General features: G+C 40.1%; 1 protein-coding gene across 5 annotated transcripts in view; it reads right to left on the reverse strand.

The window, feature by feature from the left end:
• The window catches only part of FAM214A (family with sequence similarity 214 member A), a 62003-nt gene that overhangs the window by 1673 nt on the left and 40491 nt on the right, over window positions 1-19839 (reverse strand). For 4 of the 5 annotated variants that reach the window (XM_039491894.1, XM_039491895.1, XM_039491893.1 and 1 more), the window contains exons 3-11: window positions 18503-18705; window positions 17682-17807; window positions 15568-17413; window positions 14849-14965; window positions 14316-14395; window positions 11995-12103; window positions 10482-10640; window positions 7403-7471; window positions 5527-5726 (exon numbers count right to left, since the gene is read on the reverse strand). In XM_039491894.1, the coding sequence (XP_039347828.1) occupies window positions 5527-5726; window positions 7403-7471; window positions 10482-10640; window positions 11995-12103; window positions 14316-14395; window positions 14849-14965; window positions 15568-17413; window positions 17682-17807; window positions 18503-18705 (2909 nt within the window). Of the gene's footprint in view, window positions 1-5526; window positions 5727-7387; window positions 7472-10481; window positions 10641-11994; window positions 12104-14315; window positions 14396-14848; window positions 14966-15567; window positions 17414-17681; window positions 17808-18502; window positions 18706-19839 lie in introns of those variants that run through there. The other variant, XM_039491896.1, reaches the window with a different exon arrangement.

The raw sequence follows: 19839 nt of genomic DNA on the forward strand, positions 1-19839 counted from the left end.
TCCTCCTCTTCTAACTGTGGAAGTTCCTCATAAACCGGAACTGACCATTTCTATTGCGCCTCAAATTTGAATTTGGGCCTTTTGGCTGGTGGGTGGGATGAGGACAAAGGAGCTGCTGCTGAGCCGCTTCAGTAACAGGGTGGGTGAATTAATTTCCACAGAGCAGCTCAGTGGCCTCTGCAGGAAAATTCATTTTCCTATTCCCCTCCAGAGATACCCAGGCCCCACTCTGCTTCATACAGGAAATGCAGAATTACCATTCTTACAGCAGCTGAATGTAATGCTATTTCCCATACCATACAAACAAAAAAGGTATTACCCAACACACAATTGCAGCTACTGTGGGAGCAATAACTGAACTTCTTGATGCTTGTGCATGTAAAACCCTTAACTATGTGACCACATTGAAATAAAAGTACTGTCCCCATTTAAACAAGGAATAAAGACAAAACAGATAGACATGCCTTAACCAAGAAAGTGAAATCCTAGAGGTATAAAAAAAGCTGAAGGCTCTTAATGTAGCAGAACCACCAGTTTAACTGCATGGGGGCAGTCAGGATGTAGAAACAGACTTTATCCGATATTTGCCTGGGAATAGTGGGCATAATATCATTCACACACACAATTGTACTTAAGAGAATAAAGCTGCTTCCCCATCTGAGGCTGCAGAGGCCTTAACATAATATATAATAATGGAGATATACCTATCTCTTAGAACTGGAAGGGACCCCGAAGGGTCATCAAGTCCAGCCCCCTGCCTTCACTAGCAGGACCAAGTACTGATTTTGCCCCAGATCCCTAAGTGGCCCCCTCAAGGACTGAACTCACAACCCTAGGTTTAGCAGACCAATGCTCAAACCACTGAGCAGGGGCGGCTCTACAAAGTAGGCTGCCCCAAGCAGCGCGGAGCGCTGCGCCGCCCTTCCCCAGTCCCGCGGCGGGTCCCCTCTTCCCGCGGCTCCGGCTTCCTGGGGAGGGCGGCATTTGGCTCCGGTGGAGCTCCCGCCGGCATGCCTGCGGCAGGTCCACCGGAGCCCGGGACGAGCGGACCTGCCGCAGTCATGCCTGCGGGAGCTCAACCGGAGCCGCGGGAAGACGGGACCCGCCGCAGGCATGACTGCGGCAGGTCCGCTCGTCCCGGGCTCCGGTAGACCTGCCGCAGGCAAGCCGGCGGGAGCTCCACCGGGGCCAAATGCCGCCCTCCCCAGGATGCCGCCCCAAGCGGGCGCTTGGCCCGCTGGTGCCTAGAGCCGCCCCTGCCACTGAGCTATCCCTCCCTCTCAACCACAGTGGTGCTGCAGGGCGTAGCTCCTGGCTGCTGTAAAGTCATGATCCATTATTATCATTGTTTATTTGAACACACAAACATATTGCCATGAGTCCTTTCCATGGTGGGTAAAGAAAAAGGTAATGAGATTGTCTCAGTAGTTCACTGTGCAGTGCAGAATGTTAGTGCCTAATTTGAATTAGGATTTATATTAAAGAGGGAACTGAAGGAACTTCGTTTGAGATATTGTGGAAATGGTGGGTTGACTATGTAGATGCATCAGCTGCAAATTATTTTTGTCTTGAAATGTCCCTATGAAGTATTATCCCTGTTTTACAGATGGGGAAAAGTATTATCCCTGTTTTCACTTCTCAAGCTTCTTGCTCTTCAGTAGGGAGACTCTAATTTCTTCATTGTCTTTGGGGAACATTAATCATAAAGAATAATTTTGAATAGCCTTATCATGGGAACTTTGCTTCCCACATAAGCAAAGAAACTGACTGAAACTTTAGGAAGGCAGCTTTTATACCCCATGCAGGGGTACTGTGTAATGTCCAGGATGGGGCCTAGCTTACACTATGTCCTTAGGTAAAATTCTTGAAGAAGTTCCATTATAAGGAATGTGTCATGATAAGGAACCAAGTTAAAGCCAGCAGAAATTCTGGCAGATGGTATCTTTGTAGAAATATCAATATACAGGAAGTTTAACAGCAAAACAGGTAAACTAGAATGTCTGGCAGCAAAAGAGGACCTTAAATGAAAATCATTCCTAGACCATGGAAGAATGATACACAGAGGACACTGTATTACTTGCAAAACTCAAAATACAGAAAGATTAGGTTGCAGAAGGGGGATATAGTACTGTATCTGTAAGATTATAAAAAAAATCTAGTGTGGTAAAATTTCTAAGGATCTACAGTAGAATATAAGCACAAATCCCGTATCAGAGAAATACAAATATCCTAGTAGGACTATACTACCAGCCTCCAGATCTGGAAAAATCCTGAGTGCAATGCTGAAGAAGATCAACGAGACAACTAAGTCTAATAAAGCAGTAATAATTTGTGACTTCAGCTTCCCACCTTTAAACATGTCATGTCATATCATATGTCAAATCAGGACAATATTTAGAAAAGAAATTTCTCAACACTTTCAACAATTTCTTCTTTGAGCAACTAGTTCTTGGGCACACAAGATGAGAGGCTATTCAACTTAGTTTTAATTAACATACAGTTCCAAGAAATAACTACAGCTTAGCCACTAAGTAATATAGTACTCATAACCTAAATTAAGTTCCATTCGCAAAGGGGAGGCATGTTCCAATATATAGCACTGTGGCACCCTTAAGAAAGGGTGGATTAAAAATAGTACATTAAAAAATGTATCAATAAAAGATATGCTGTGGACAGGTTACTCTTTAATTGACAATTATAGAAGCCTCTGAAGCTTCTGGTACTGGCCACTGTCAAAGACAGGATACTGGATTAGATGGACCCTAGGTCTGATCTGGATTTGCAATCCCTGTAAGTCTTTATGTCTTGAGACTTGGCAGGCAATATTTTCAAAGGCTTCTAAAACTGCAGGTACAACTGAGATTTTGCATAGGAAAGCAGTTTTACTTTTCTCTTCAGACTGCATTTTGGACCTTCCTAGATACTATATCTGCAAGTACAAATACACTCCATAAGAGTACCCAAGAGTTTCTGAACACAAAATAACACGAGCGTGAAAAACTGCATAAGCAAAACTAAACCTGAAGTTTTAAAGGATGCTTTTAAAAATTTGACTGTGTGTCAAGTCAGCCTTGGGCAAATGTTTTTGCTGAGTTACAATCACTTGAAAAGAACCTATTATAATAGAAGTGCTGACACAACCTTAATTAGTGCCTCACAAACAGATGCTGCCACAATGCAGTTTACAGTTCTGTGACTTGATTTGTTTTTGAGCAAAATACATATATAGTTTCAGCAAGTAAAATTAAGTTACTTGTTTTCAACCTATTATTACTATAAAGAAGCCAAACATTTCCAGGCCAACTTCAACTATGAAAACAAAATTAACGTGCTTTCTTTTTTTATATAGATGTTTTTGGTAGAACCAGTTTAAAGGGAGGCACATTGTTTTAAACAAATCATTAAAATAACTTATCTATTTTTATATAAATGATACATTAGTAAAAATGCTTATTTTTGCATCTCTAACAAATCTTTGCATATCAGACAACATGAAATATGATCTACTGTAAAATTTAGAATATCCTCTTTTATACCTTCTAATAATTCAACATTGTTGGAAATTAAAGTTAATATTTTGAAAAACTCCATATATTTCTCTTATTAGAATTGCCTATTGCTTGGGTCTGAATCTCAAGCAGAAAAGACTGGTGATATAGCCAGCAGATGGTCACCAGCAAGTTGAACATCTAACCATTATAGATGAGATTATACAGCCAATTGACTACTCATTTTAGTGTTTTTTTTTGCAGTACACTGATTGCAAATCCATAACTTCTTCCCTACCATAGATCCAAATGCTAAGCCCAATTACATGCGTATTCTAGGGCCAAATACAGTAGAAATGCTGCCCTTCTGATAGGCTAAGTAGTGGGGAAGCCCATGAAGGAAGACTGTATATCTCCATGTATGACATAAGTATGATCTACCCAGCAGCTACCTGGACAAGACCATGGAGAAGGGAAAAAAGGGCATTTTACTTACTGAACAAGCAAAGCACAAATCTATGAATTAAATTGGAAGAGGAACCAAGAAGTGGCCCATATCTGCTATTCCTCTACTTCCACACCCCAAAATGACTTGGTCACCTTAGAATTTTATGTCCCAGTTCCTTTGCATCAATTCAGTAACTCATGTAAGCGGAGTCCTTTTACCTGGGCTCAGCTCACTTTTTCAGGACTTGGAAGTTCCACATGGAAGTTTATTTTTGGAGAAAGGCTAAGTGATGCGCTGTGAGTTAGTGAGCTCTGGTGGACTGAATGCCAATCCAGACTACAATTCAAACCTATAAAAATTTGGTGACCTCATTATGATCTGTATTTGTCCACTTCAGGAAACCAATATACAATTTATCAAATGTTTGTCAACTTCTGCTTATGGGAATCCCAGGGCTAGACTAGCTTCCACAGACTTAAGATGCACAAACAAAGCTGTGTAAGAAAACTGGCTTGGGAAAAGGCTGGTGCTACTAAGCAGGGGCATTCATGAGCATTACATTAATTAATTACAAAATAATGGGAGGACAGCTAAAATAAAAGTTTGCGATATGAGTAAGGGTAACCTTTGTTAAAGATGCAAAGCAATGGAAAAATATTTCTTAATTAGGCCCTAACATTCCTTATTTTTAACTCCTGTGGTGCTTAAACCTGAAATTATAATGGAAATTATACCTCCTTTTGACATTCTTCATTTTGTTATACTAATTAATCTTAAAGTGTCAACTATTATCAAGTTTGAAGAGCTACAATGAGATCATCTTTGCATTTCTAGGTGTTCTTTTTTTACCACAGTGCTGCAGGTACAAGACTGCAAATAGCATAAGGACAAGGTGCATCAGAGCTGGCATCCATCTCATTGACAGGATAGACAAATATTCCTCCCTTTGGCTTTATATAGCAACCTTCATTACAGCCAGAGTAACAAGAAGATAGTGTTTGGATTCAAGCAGCCTTTAAAGTATTCACACAATCGTCCCAAAATTCTTCACAAAGTTAAGAATGTATAAGTCAGAGTGTAGTAAGCGTGTAAACAAATGAAACAGTTATTTTGTTTTTATCAGTAGGTTAGAGAGTGCCTTTTATGTAAGAACCCATTTTACTGAGAAGGCGGCATGGGTCAGGATACTGGGGTTATCCCATACTCTATTAAAAAAAGAGCCACATAGGATTCCTAGCTTCTACTTGGACAACTACCACAGACAGGATCCTACTGTTAGACACCTTAGAAAAAGATACATTTATCCAGCGAAGACTGTGTCTGGATCAGTATGTAAAGGAATTAGTAATATGCAAGACTGCACCAATGGCTGGAATGCCAAGAAACAGTCTTAAATTTAACCAAGTGTCTCCTCAAAGTCCCAATTATTTACTATCATTTTTCCTCACAGTCTCTACTGTTAACTACAAATTCTTGTTGAAGACAAAGTTAAAAGTATTATATTTTTAATAAGGCTGTATTGTTTGCATGGCAGTTATGCGTTCAGGACTGAAGTAAGTGAATTATTTTGTTTTACGCTGAGGATCTTACCTCAGATGTATGAGGTAGCGTAGTAGCCTTTCTTCAGTCTGCCGAATGTTTTCTTTATTGATGCTTCTCTTTACTTCTCTTCTCACAGGAATAGAAAAAGTCCTTTGCCGTAGGAATGTTTGATGATTGGCTGGCATCTCTCGTAAGTCATAGATCACCACAAACATTTTCACCACAGTCTTATTAGGGTTAAATAAGGTCTGAAAAAGACAAAGAGTTATTTTAGAAAATAAAGCTGATTCATAGAGTCGCTGAATAATAAAGGGTGACAAGATATGAGAATTCAGTGTGCCAACGAATAATCATGGTTCAGATTCACTGGATGGCTTCTGTGTGCTCTGTTCTTGTTTTATATAGGAAGTTAATTTAAAGATTGCTGTTTAGCCTGTATTTCTACACTTCAGCTACTGGTAACTGAACTGTCCATTTTTTTCCTTCACATTAACATAATTAAAGGAGGTCATTAGCACAAACTAGTTCTTCACGTAAGAGGCAGACTCTTACTACTTTGGTAATCAACACAAACTTTTGTTTGCTCCTTGTGTCAGCTTTCTGTTTAGATTATTTTCTGACCTTAATGCTGTGTTTCCAGTAATTACAATGGTCTGCTACAGATTTAAAGAATTCTGAATTCACATGTTGTGATCCTGCACTGTATTCATCAAGGAGATGCACAGTGTTGGTTTTAGATTATGCTGTTTGGTTTGCTTTCCAATTTCTGGAGTATAGTTCTAATAATTTCCAATTTTTAACATTTATAGAAAACTAGGGCTTGTTGAAATATTGAGGTATGATATTATGCTTAGGCACAAATACGGATTTGATACAAATAATGAAAATCAGAAGTAATTAGAAATATGTTAAAATTCAGATAATGGGCTAGATTTTTTGTGCCTTTTTTTTTTTTAAATTAAAGGCCACTAAGAAAGCTGTTACAAATTAGGGGCCTGAATCTTGGATAACTTACCTCAGACTCTCTCATAGGGTATGTTTAAAATGTATGGTGAATTTGCCATGAGTTACTAGCATGCACACACTTATGCATTGAAAAAAAAATCACAATATTATAGTACCTACACAGCTTCATATTCAGCAACCCAAGTCCCAATCTGGTGGACATCTCTTTAACCAAATAACCTATTTTTTTTTTCCACCAGGGAGCTCCTTGGTGCCAGTGGTTTTGGTGTGTCCACAGGTGGCATCTGATATTGCTCCAGAAAAATTTAAGTCACAGTGAGAAATGATTAAAATATATAAAGATTAATCCCACCATCCAAGGCCCAACATCCCACAAAAACCAAAAAAAAACCCATAGCAAAAATCCACTGATCTCTCATGAGATCCTCTTAACATACCTAAGAGATGTAAAAACACCAGGTTTTAGCCACGTGACTATATACTGTAGCATCATGCACTGTGTTCTCCTTTTTTGTTTCTATAATGAGTACATAGACACTAGTATGTACTCATGCTGTATACACACCTGGCATGTATAACACACCCATACAAGTCATACATTTCACACTTGTTTAATGTAATGTATAAGCTCCCCACCAAATGTCTCCAAAAATCTCCTTTTGTAATCTGTGTTGAGTACTAAGGAAATTCAGAACTTCACAACAAAACATAAGCATTACTGCCCAACCATGTTTATCTTTAAGAGGCATTTTTCCTGGCAGTAATTAACATATAACCACCAGTCTGAGAAATTCACTTTAGTGCTTTTCCTCTTTGAGAGCTTACTGTGGAAAAACAGGGAATCTTCTAGCAGAAATGCAGTCCGTTACTTACCAATGCTACAGCAGCAGCAGCAAATGCTTAGTTGTGTATGTTTGGGAGAGAACTGTTATGCAATTGTATGCTATAAAATACATACCACTTGTATGGTTCCTGAAGGAGGTACCCGATAACCCCTTTTACCAAGGGATTCTAAAGTAATCACACCCTTAAGGAAAAAAATAGATGACAAGTTTAGGATATAAACACCTGTAAAATGTTAGCGTATGAGAATGCTTTATCCATGTAACTACAGACATTAAATATATTTACAGTTATTTTTTAAACTGAACTAATGAGTGGGGAGGCCACTCCATCCACAAGATGCTATTACAATCAGCACCATGGATCTTACGGCTGTAAACTAGAAGATTATAATCAGTATGACAGGCCCACATTTTCAGTTTAAGCCAAACTGATTTTTCAAATCATACTCATAGACTTCAAGGCCAGAAGAGATCATGATCATCTAGTCTGACTTCTTGCACATTGCAGGCTACAGAACCTCACCCATAACCTCTGACTGAGTTAATGAAATCCTCAAATCTTGATTCAAAAGACTTCTAGTTACAGAGAACCCACCATTTACTGTAGTTCAACCCAGCAAGTGACCTGTGCCTCACACTGCAGGGGAAGCAATCCCCTTCCCCCCGCCCCCAGGGTATCTGCCAATCCAACTTGGGGGGAAATTCCTTCCTGACCCCAAATATGGCAATCAGTAAGACCCACCAGTCAGACACCTGGGAAAGAATTCCCTGTAGTAACTCAGAGCCCTCCCCATCAAGCATCCCATCTCTGGTTGTCAGAGATACTGTATTTACTAAAAGGAGCCATGGATTGGCCATCTTCTACTAGCAAACAAAAGCTATGTTTAATGTCAGTGTAAGTTATGGTAGGATACAAACTATTGGCCCAAAACTTTGAAAGAATAGAAAATTATGCATTTCTTTCCAGCTTCTTATTGTCTACAACACTACCAATAACAAACTCCAACACTCCATATGACTTTCACTTCCCTCTTTAACAGAGATCAAAAATATTCCCCAATTTCATCAAGCTTGCATTCCAGTGCAAAATCTTATCAATTATACCAACAGAACAGTACATCTGACCAGCTCTCACTCCATGCATTTGGGAAGTTGTTCTGTTGAGATCACCGTTAAGGTTTTGCATTAAACTGCAAATTTGATAATGTTGCAATACGCAATGTTTTGTGTGCACAAAAGTGGGCATGCAAAATAGCAGAGCAGCACAGAAAAACTGGCCATAAAAACAGATAGTGGAGGCATTAGATCAGTGGTTCCCAAACTTTAACAACCTGTGAACTCCTTTAACTAAAAAGTCAAGTCTTGTGAACCCCCTCCTAAAAATGAATGTTTCCAGGGATTTTCTCCTTTACCTGAATATGAAATATAAAAGCAGTGATCTGGGAAATATAAAATTTGTTTTTATAACATGCTTATTACATACTATTTATTATTAATTATTGATCATTACAGTATTTTTATTACATTGTGAAAACAGCAACACTCTTCCAAGATATCACTTTCATAGCTTGTATCACTTTGAGCCTGTAAGACAAGGCTCCTGTTTTTCATCAAGGAGTATCAGGTGTGAAACAGCATGAAGTTATTTAAGAAGCCAACTCAAAAAGAGTTCCTACACAATCATTCAGGTGTTGAGCAGTCCAGGCAAACAACATATGTTACAACAAAGCTTAAACATGTTCTTCATAATAATTTTAAGAACACCACTAGCTGCCTATTTAATTTTAAAAACAGCAAAAAATATCACCTCCTTTTCCATTTCTTATAAGGAGTCTTGAAGTTTAAATCTCCTCAGTGTGATAGATATGCTTGCTTTGATCTGCTTAGCTCTTGGAAGTCCAGGACTCCAGGCTGCTGGCCCCCTGCTGTCTGGGGTCCCTAGGGACAGCTCTGTCCGCCATTAGAGAATTCCTCCCCCCCCCCCCGAGAACCCCTGTAACATTTCACAAACCTCCAGGGGTTTACGAACCCCAGCTTGGGAACCACTGCATTAGATAAATGTTGTGCTAGTTCTGTGATGCACAACCATAACATTACATGATTATTTACAGCATGTGGAGAAGAATCAGAACAATGAAGTCCAGCTAATAAAACAAGCAAGGGTGCTCTAGATATCCATGGGACACCAGAATCCACTGCATGACCTGAAAACCACTATATGAAATAATCCTAGGGAGATGAAAGCAAAGGAGAGGTGTTTGTTTTCAGTGAGATGAAAGGAGGGGGGGGGGAACAAGCAAAAAAAATGTAACTACTTCCCTCAAGCTTAAAACAGAAAAACCAAAAAGATTCCTCTCTCTCATTTTCTAAAGCCTTTTCATATTTTTCAACATCTTGTTCTTGAAAATACACATTAGCTAGGACTTAGTTTAAGAATGGGATTTTCAGAAGGGCTCCTAAATTGCTAAATAATTTACATAAGCCCTTAAAGATCTTACTTACCATATGCACACTAAAATCTGAATCTCAAAATTGGATCTGTTACCCACATAATTTCAACTTTTCCTACCAAGGAGCCTATAACAAACTGAGACAGGCTACTATATTTCTCCACAAAACATTGGCATATGTTAGGCTCTTGTGCTTTTTAGCATATAGGGTTTTGAAGCGTACAAAAATATTGCTGTCATAGTAGAAATGCAGGGCAGAGGCACAGTGGAACTTTGTTGTTCATATCCACAAATTAAACCATGGCTGATAGGGGTCGTTTTAGTTTCCCAGCTTTGGTAGTACAGTATTCTTTTTAAACCACAGCTCAATCAACTTTTTCACTCCAAAGGGTGTACCTGCAACTGGCTAGAAGCATGAGGGCCACATGCATATATTGACACACTTGTATAATGAAGTGCACAGCCCTAATATTTGTTTGTAGGTGCATATTTTTACTAGAAAAATAAATTATGCAAGTTTACCAAGAACAAAAGCCTATAGTTGATCAGCTTTGTCCTCATCCCACAGTTATAGGAATAAAGTGGCTATAAAGTGTTATATTTGGCCCTCAAGCCAGACTTCAAGCTGCTTTAAACAGAACAGATTCTAAAAAAGAGCTAGTCAAATTCTCTAATATGTTCAGACATTTCCATTAGATTTTTGCAGAAGAAAGTAGAAAAAAAAAACCAAACACACACATACCATATAGGGAGAGGGTGCATTATCATCTGAAACACTGTAGAATGACACTTCGACTGGAAGAGTCATGTGCGTGGGGCAGAAGACTCCACTTGCTCCCACCTCAGCAGTGAAGCCATCAACAATGCCTAGAGGATCTAAACGATAGTTCAAGACAGACTCCTGAAAGATCAAAATGCACACACGCCTCTGGTTAGGTATACAGCATAGAAAACAGAGCAAAAAGTTATTGCCGAACTTTTCTGAAAACTTTAATTTGTAATTAAATTATTGCTAGCTATCATACACAGCTTTCATAGTCATCTTCCTCATTCTTTTTAAAATCAGGGGTAGCAAGAGTGACTTTCCCCTGCATAGATGTGTAAGTAAAGAGACAGAACATGGTGCAGAGACCTCCTTTGTCCCATTCTTCTGCTGTGTGCTGGGCTTGGGCGCAATAGCAGCCACTGCACTTACTGCACTTGAGGACTCCACAAGGCTAGTAGTGGTGCCTGCACTAGCGTCTCTCACGAGAGCCCCAACTCTGCACATGCATAGAAGAGCTACTATAGTGTAGCAAGGAGTGGACACTGTACTTCTGGCAAGGGCAGTACAGTGACTGTGCTCTCTCTGCACTCCTCAGGGCACAGGGAGGCATTGTACCTGCTTCAGGCACAAGGACACCCAGTGCAGGGTGTACTTTAAAAGACATAATATAGCCCATAATGGGCCAAATCCTGTAATCCTTGCTCAGGCAAAACTTCCAGTAACTTCAAATGGGAAATCTGTGAGCATAAGAACTTCATTGTTTGGGCTACTGTGAGGGGACTTGGCCAAAAATCATAACCAAACCATAAACATACCTCCAACTTTTAAACATGTAGTGGAGTGGGATTAGTTCAAGAGTAAACAACACATGAACCCCAATCCTGCTCCCATTGAAGTATGTGACAAAACCCCTGAAACACCCCAATGGGTGTATGCAATAATTTTCTTTGGCGTATAAAATCTACAAAAAATAAAAATCAATTTATCCCTTTTAAGTGAAATAATCCCATACCAACATTTCACAGCTAGAACTAGCATTCTATAAATAGGACACTATCTGGTCACTTAAGTTAAATTTAGAAACACAAGTTTCCTGAAATGAAAGGCTAGTGCCTTAACATCTGCCCTACACCATTTTCACTCATTCCATTTACATTAGCTCGTATGATACTTTAAGTGTCAAATTGTGAGAAACTAGTTTTTTTAATTACTTCCACAGGATCTTCGTATAAGCATTAACAATTAAAGGGTCTGATCCCTTAAAGCCGGAATAAAGGATAACAGCATTCCCACCACTTGCTTGATGTTCATGCTTGTGAAGATGGGCTGGGGAGCTTTTGTAAATAGAGATCAGAACAAAGGGGTTTTTGCTCAGTTTAATAATGAACATAGTGAATTATTTAGGAGTTATTTACACAAGTATGATTAACCCTTTATAACACACTAAATAAGTATTATAAGTAGGAGACTTTTGGAGCACATACAATACCTCAAAGTTTCCTAGAAGGCTAAGACTTGTTATGGGTGGAGCACTGGAACTCAGAAATGGTTTCCCATGGCCTTCTGGGTCACTGTCTGTGTTTATACATTGTTGTGGACTATTCAAAAAAAGGCACAATAATTTAATGGCATTAATACTATTTGTTCCTTGATTTCTGTTATGCATACAGACAGCTGTGGAGAAAAATCTTTTTTTGTTTTGATGCATCACAAAATATGGTCCCAAACAAATAATGACTAAAGAATTATACTGATGAAGTCTTAATATAGCCATTTTCTAATAACCTGCACTGGACAATGCTTTCATAATTTCTATGCTAAAAATAGATGAAAAACACAAGAATTCATTCTACCAGTAGTCCATTCATTCTACCAGTAGTAATTGAACAAAGTGTCAACATTCTTTTCTCTTGTATGCAGGTGTTTTATTTTGACATGTCTTGAAATCCACAATAACAGATTTTCAAGTTATGCATACTAGTGCATGAGAAATCATAACAAGCCCCTTAACTTCTACAGAGGAATTAAAAGGGTAACATACTGGCCCCGCTGAAGTCAAGGGGGCAAAGATTTCACCAAAATAATCCAAATCTGATCCCGCATGCCTTTGCAGAAATTTGAAAATATACATGACAGAATGTAAGAAAAAAATGTTTCAGAGATAAAAGGAGTCCAGCAACTAACTTCCTTTGCTTGAGTGGGATATTGTTGGATTATCAATCTAAACTACTATGGCAGTGTTTCCCAAACTTGGGACGCCACTTGTGTAAGGAAAGCCCTGGCAGGCTGGTCCGGTTTGTTTACCTGCCGCCAGGGCCGCCCAGAGGGGGGGGCAAAGGGGGCAATTTGCCCCGGGCCCCGGGCTCCGCAGGGGCCCCCAAGAGAAGAGCGGAGGCTCCCGCCTCCGCTCCTCTCCTGGAGCCTCAGCGCATCAAGCGCCGAGTCTCCGGCCGAGCCCCTGAGCCCCGCCCCGATCCGAGTGATGAGGGGGCGGGGCTGGGAGCTCCACCGGGGCCTGAGCCCCGCCCCGCTCAGAGCGGCGTGGGGAAGGGGCGGGGCTGCGAGCTCCGGGCTGAGCTCCCAGCACCGCCCCCTCACCACGCGGCTCTGAGCGGGACGGAGCTTTGGCCCCGCCGGAGACGCGCTCGGGTAAGAGGCTGGGGCCGGGGCGGGGGGGAAGCGGGACCCGCCGCTGCCGCCGCCGAAGCGCAGCCCGGTCTTCGGCGGCGGGGGGGCCCCTTCTGTTCCGGGACCCGCCGCCGAAGTGCCCCGAAGGCTCGCGGCGGGGACCCCCCCCGCCGAATTACCGCCGAATTACCGCCGAAGACCAGCCTGCGCTTTGGCGGTGGGTCCCGCTTCGGCGGTAATTCGGCGGCGGGGGGCTCCCGCCGCGGGTCTTCGGGGTACTTTGGCGGCGGGTCCTGGAACGGAAGGGCCCCCCGCCGCCGAAGACCCCGGGCCCCCGGAATCCTCTGGGCGGCCCTGCCTGCCGCGTCCACAGGTCCGGCTGATAGTGGCTCCCACTGGCCACGGTTTGCTGCTCCAGGCCAATGGGGACTGCTGGAAGCGGTGGCCAGTATGTCCCTTGGCCCGTGCCACTTCCAGCAGCTCCCATTGGCCTGGAGTGGCAAACCGCGGCCAGTGGGAGCCGTGATCGGCCAGACCTGCGGACGCGGCAGGTAAACAAACTGGCCCAGCCTGCCAGGGGCTTTCCTTACACAAGCGGCGTCCCAAGTTTGGGAAACACTATAATATGGGATAGATTCGCCAGGTTTCTCTGGCAGCTTTGCAAGCCTCCAGCAATGCAACGGAGCCGTAAACCCATCTGAGCCAGCTGTTAGAATTATTTATAATCTCCAAAATGGAAGTGAAACTCTTTTCTTACTTAAAGTGCCCTCTGTTTTACATTATGAACTATGAACTAATTATTTATTATAAAAGGAAGAATTATGGTATAAAATCGCTAACTGATTTCAGCACATTTCAAATGTACATCAATGTAGTGTTACTGCATAGGAACTCATCCCAATTGTTACAACTATTTAGAAGACAGAGTACTCCTAAAGAAGGGTTCCTATGAATGACACCCACGTTTTGGCTTGGTTCAGTTTGCCTCGCCCACTTCGTGGGTTATTGCTTACATATTCACTTGCTTACAGACACAGTTTTTATATATATATATATATATATATATATATATATATATATACACATACACACACACACACACACACACACACACAATTATATATGTAATTATTCCACTGAATACACTCCCACACTTTCTTGTAAGTCGAAAAGGATGAATACCTTCTTGTAGACAAACATTTCAATCGCAGCAAAGATGAGTCCAGATCAAAGCACCCAGATTGTGTTTTTCTCTGAGGAACCTAAGGAAAAATAATATTTTATTACTTTGAAGACTGCCATCTCAAATCCTGTGGTCTGTGACAATTCTGACATAATAAATTACAAAAACAATGCAGAAATACATGTGATCTTAAACTTTTTACATTCTACATTTAAGAGTGAATTTTTGAACTAAATATTGATAAATCCTTGGGAAATAAAAACTGGAAATGAAGGGCCTTGTCTATGCTACAAATTGCTATAAAGTTAATCCTTTGTGATTAAGATGCTATATCATCAGCTCTCAGACACATTTTCTTTTTCCAAATTATCATTCTATTTCAAGTTTTACCTCAAATTTGCCATAATAACTTAAACTGAAAAATATCTATGAGCTTTTATCAGATTTTCTAGAATACCTAGACATTAAAATATAAAATTATTTAATCTTTCTTCAGAAAAATAGCTAAAAAAATATCACAATAGTAACATACAGGGCTTGAAAGTAGAGGCAATCCAGTTCGAGGATGGAAAGCCTTGGTTACAGTCCCATCCATAGAGTGAAAATTGTGTCTCCGCCATATACTTGAATGCTTGAGTGGTGGTATTCTCTGTAAGTAAAAGACATTTACTCAAGCTATAATAGGATACTTGAGGTGGCCTATCAAGTTAAAATTAGGTTCTGAATTTGTTTCTCACTTGTCTTCAAAAATTGAAAAGTTTTTCCAGTTTCCCTGCAGCAAATTTTAAGATTATACCTTGGTTCAGAGAAATTAGATCTATGGTATTACTATTTTAGGAAACAAAATACAACAGATTCATGCATCTTCTAAGGAAGAGTTTCCTTTTGGCACCAACTTACAGCCACTATGGACTAGCTCGCTTGTTATTCATCATATTGCATAGTTAAATATTTTTCTACTTATAAAACCACAAAGTCTGACAAATGAAGTAGGACAGTGGGAATATTCATTAACAGCTCTGTTCTGATGTGTGAGGCCTGGCAGTTTTCCTCTAAATATTAAATATAAACAGGAGGGGAAAAAAAAGCACAAGACCAATCTTCAGTCCTGAAAGCAGAGATTTTAACTACAGTGTTTCATATAAAAGAGCATGATTAAATCTATACATCTAGAGATTCTTTCTGAGTTGATCTAGAATATACTCCAAGTTATTTAAATACCTACTCCCCTCTTGTCAGGTAGGTACTTACCAGCACATCTGCATTCTTCAGTTGTTCACACCTAGCCAAATAGTCTTCTACAGATTTCTTCTGGGAATTACTTTGAAATTCATAGTCGGTTGGGTCTTCATTCTCATCATGTGCAGTTTTCAGTTTATCTTGCTTATCTTTGCATTTGAAACTGTCATGGTCTTTATTTAAATAATTTTCAATACTAACAAGTTGGGTATTTTGCTCACATATCTTTGTTTTTTTTGAATCTTTATCTAAACACTTAAGCTCATTTTTGTGCAAAATATTAGATGCCTGCATTAGTGTCGCTTTTTTTGTACCTTCAAGTATTTTGGATTTATCTAACTGTGGATTGATTAAACAGTCTCCATTACTATTCTCACATGTGATTATTCTTTCTTTAAGTTTATTTTTGCAAATCTGTTCATCAGTGGTGTTGAAATTTGAACACTGTTTACCAATGTCTTTGTTGGTCATTTGGTCTTTATGTAGACAACCAGAAAGTACTGTTTCCCGTTTATCTGGCAGTTCAGATTTATTTTCTTTGCTACATGATATACTTATGCTAATAAACGAATTGGTAGTTTTATTTGGAGTCTGCTGAAATGTGTTTTGGACAACTTCACTGGGTTTTGCTAGAATCAATTTTCTTCTTGCTTGGGGCTTTGGAGAAGCCTTCAATTCACCATCAAGTCTATAAGATGTCAGAGGGGTATCAGGTGTTCTGGTCTTTACTTTACTGCTGTCTTTTATGGTAACGTCACACTTAGAGAATGAAATAGAGGATGTTTCCTTGCCTTTCTTCAACAAGTTTTCATCTTCATATGAACTTTGAAAAACTTTTGAAGTGATTGAACTGCTTTCATGTACATTGAATGGACGCCCGGTAATGTGTGAAGTAGCTGGATCACAGTGAATCAAGTGTTGGGCAATCCTTGCTATAGCTTCCTGTCGCTCCAGAAGTAAAGAACCTATTAAAGGATTAGTCTCTCCTATGGACTGACGAGAACAGTGGCTCATAGGAACATGGGAATCAACCAATGGGTTCTCTGGTATTGCTCTTGTCTTGTCTTCACTGCAGTCTTCTGATAACATAATATCTGTGTTAGCAGTAGAAACAGTGGATGTTTCCTTGCCTTTTTTCAGCAAGCTTTCATCTTCATAAGAATTCCAAAAAACTTTTGAAGTAACTGAACTGGTTTCATGCATGTTGAATGGACATCCAGTAACAAGTGAAGTAGATGGATCACAGTGAATCAAGTGCTGAGCAATTCTTGCTATAACTTCCTGTCGCTCCTGAAGTAAAGAACCTATCAAAGGACTAGTCTCTCCTATGCGCTGATGGGAACAGTGACTATTTGGAACTTGGGGATCAACCAAAGAAAAGGATTTAAAAGTTCTGACTGATGTTTCATGTGGCTGTGTCTTATTGTCCCCCATAGCATTATAGCACTGAACTTTAGACTGTGATGTCCCAAAGGCAGACCCAAGACCAGTTGCTGGATAAAGTTTTATGTTTCTCACCGATGTAGAAAATTCAGGGGATATTTTTGCATTAAGCAAGCCCTCAGGAATCAATGTCCATGTTTGTTTTCCACATGAACGCTGTGAACTGGACACACTGCGCTGCTCTCTCTCAATGGAATCACAGTGCTGATGTACATTATGTTCTTGTATTCCCTTTTCATAAAAGCCCAGGCTGGTGTGAATACTACAGGTCAAAACCGGATAGTTAGATTGTCTAGGCAAGGACTGGACACTGACTTTCAAGGCCACATTGTGAGAAACATTAGGAACAGGAAACACATGTTCAGTTGGTGTCTGGGAAAAAGTCCATTGCAGGTCCACATCTGCAGCACTTACTCTGAAATAATACAGAAAAGCCTCTGTATAAATTTACATTATATGCAGATTTTTCTAAAGACATAATTATATTAAAAAAAAGGCAAATACAATTAATTAAGGAAACTGGCAACTGTCATACTTTGCAAAATCCCCAAACCAAATGCTAGAACAAACAACGAGCAAAGCCCATCCAAAGGGGGAGGGGAATCAATTGTTCTAAGGCTACTTTCTATTCAGCAATTACCCACTAAGAACAAACAAATGGCTCTTTTCTACCTCAGACCTACCTGTACAGAATATTACGAGGAACAGCACCATGTGAAACACTCAGCCAAGCGCTCAACTGAGAAAAGAAAACAAAAGAGCGGACAGCCAATAAGAGGGTCTTCTCTTCAATAAAGCGATCTCCACTTCTAAAATGTATTAAAAGAAATAAGCAGGTATTGGTAAGAGCCATTACAAAAACAGCAAAATAATTAAACAGTTGGAGCAGCTTTGCTTTAATCTTGTTAAGATCTTAGAAACCAATATTTTTTTCAAAACAAGATCCGTTGCTGCAAAATTTCCTTCCACTACTCCTGAACTTTTAAGTCACACATTTTCTAAACATCCTGCAGGAAATTATGGTTCAATGCACAATTTATAAAAAGATACACAAAGACGCTATGCATCATCAAAACAACCTGCATTAAAATGACTGAAAATAAATTTCCTTTCTAAATGCCAGAAGCAAAACAGTATTATTTGTGGTGAACTTTGTGATAAAAGGAGACTTATGTTCTTAATGAAATACATCTAGCATGCTAAAATAGTCTCAGGGCCTGACTCTCCACTAACTTGCACCGTATGTAGTTATCTATACCTCTTCAAAGTGAGTGCAAAATGCTACAATTCTAAGTTAGTTAAACTTTACACCCACCTTACTCAGGTGATTACACAAAGTGCTAGGCTGTGGAAAATCAAGCCCAAATTTTGTACTAGAATACAATTATTTTCTAAGAACAGCAATAATAATCTGGGATTCAAATCCAAGTTACTAAACCAGACAGTTGCCCTGCAAGAATCCAGTCGCCTTAAATTATTAACTAACCTCCACACCCAAACTTACTGTCGGGGAACTGGCTCCAAAATCCACCTTTCTAACAGCAATGCATCTTGTTTGATTGCAGGATCATTTAAATCACTCCCTTCTGTGGTGGGCCCTTCATCACTATAGCAACAGTCTGGAAGTAGCATCACTTCTATCATGATAGGAATATTATTTTTCCACAGCAGCATAACCTCAGACCTGGTTCGTCTGGCTTGACGACACTTAAAAAAAAAAAAAAATAAATAAAAGCACCACAATGCTAGTTAGATTTAAAATCAGCTTTAAGAGCACACTCAAAAAATGTAAAAGCACTAAGGGCCCGATCCAGGAAAATACATCTGAGTTTTTCAAATCACAAAGGCTGCAGAGCCATTACCAATGCAAGATGTAATAAAGCTCTAAGGTGGCAATTTAGAGAATTTGTGGGGAAAAGAGAGATCATACAGAGGAGCTTCCCATCAACTGTACTCTGCTACTTGTACTTTTCTCACTCTCTGTAAGTCCCCACTTCTGGGGTCCAATCAGGGCCGGCTCCAGGCACCAGCATTCCAAGCTGGTGCTTGGGACGGCAATCTACAAGGGGCGGCAGTCCCTGTTGTTTTGCCCCCAAGCAGCGCACGGAATTAATCATAGAATCATAGAATCTCAGGGTTGGAAGGGACCTCAGGAGGTCATCTAGTCCAACCCCCTGCTCAAAGCAGGACCAAACCCAACTAAATCATCCCAGCCAGGGCTTTGTCAAGCCTGACCTTAAAAACCTCTACGGAAGGAGATTCTACCACCTCCCTAGGTAACCCATTCCAGTTCTTCACCACCCTACTAGTGAAAAAGGTGAAGAACTGGAATGGGTTACCTAGGGAGGTGGTGGAATCTCCTTCCTTAGAGGTTTTTAAGGTCAGGCTTGACAAAGCCCTGGCTGGGATGTCGCCCTGTTGGAGTTGTTAGAATCTTTGGGCCGGAGCAATTCTCCTGCATGGCCAGGGGTGTAGGTTTACTGAGTTCTGGATCAACATCTCTTACTTAGAGACTGAAGAGTCCCAACCTTTCTGCACCAACTCCCCCCAACCTTTCTGCACCAACTCCCCCATCCACACACCAATGATCAAAACTGAAAAATAAATGTCCAAGATTATCTAGAAATGCAACAAAAATTAGGGAAAAGTCTAAATTTTCTCAAAAATCCCACTAATGCAAATTATGGTTCTATACACCTAGAAAATAAAAAACTTGATATTTTTCTACGACTAGACTATGACTACGATGAAGAACAACAACAAACAACAACAACGGTATAAGAACACAAGTACATGTTATGTTCATTAGCAAAATGCCTTATATAGACTATATAATAAGAT

This window comes from Mauremys reevesii, linkage group 10 (genome assembly GCF_016161935.1).
Source record: "Mauremys reevesii isolate NIE-2019 linkage group 10, ASM1616193v1, whole genome shotgun sequence".
Classification (NCBI taxonomy): Eukaryota; Metazoa; Chordata; order Testudines; family Geoemydidae; genus Mauremys; species Mauremys reevesii.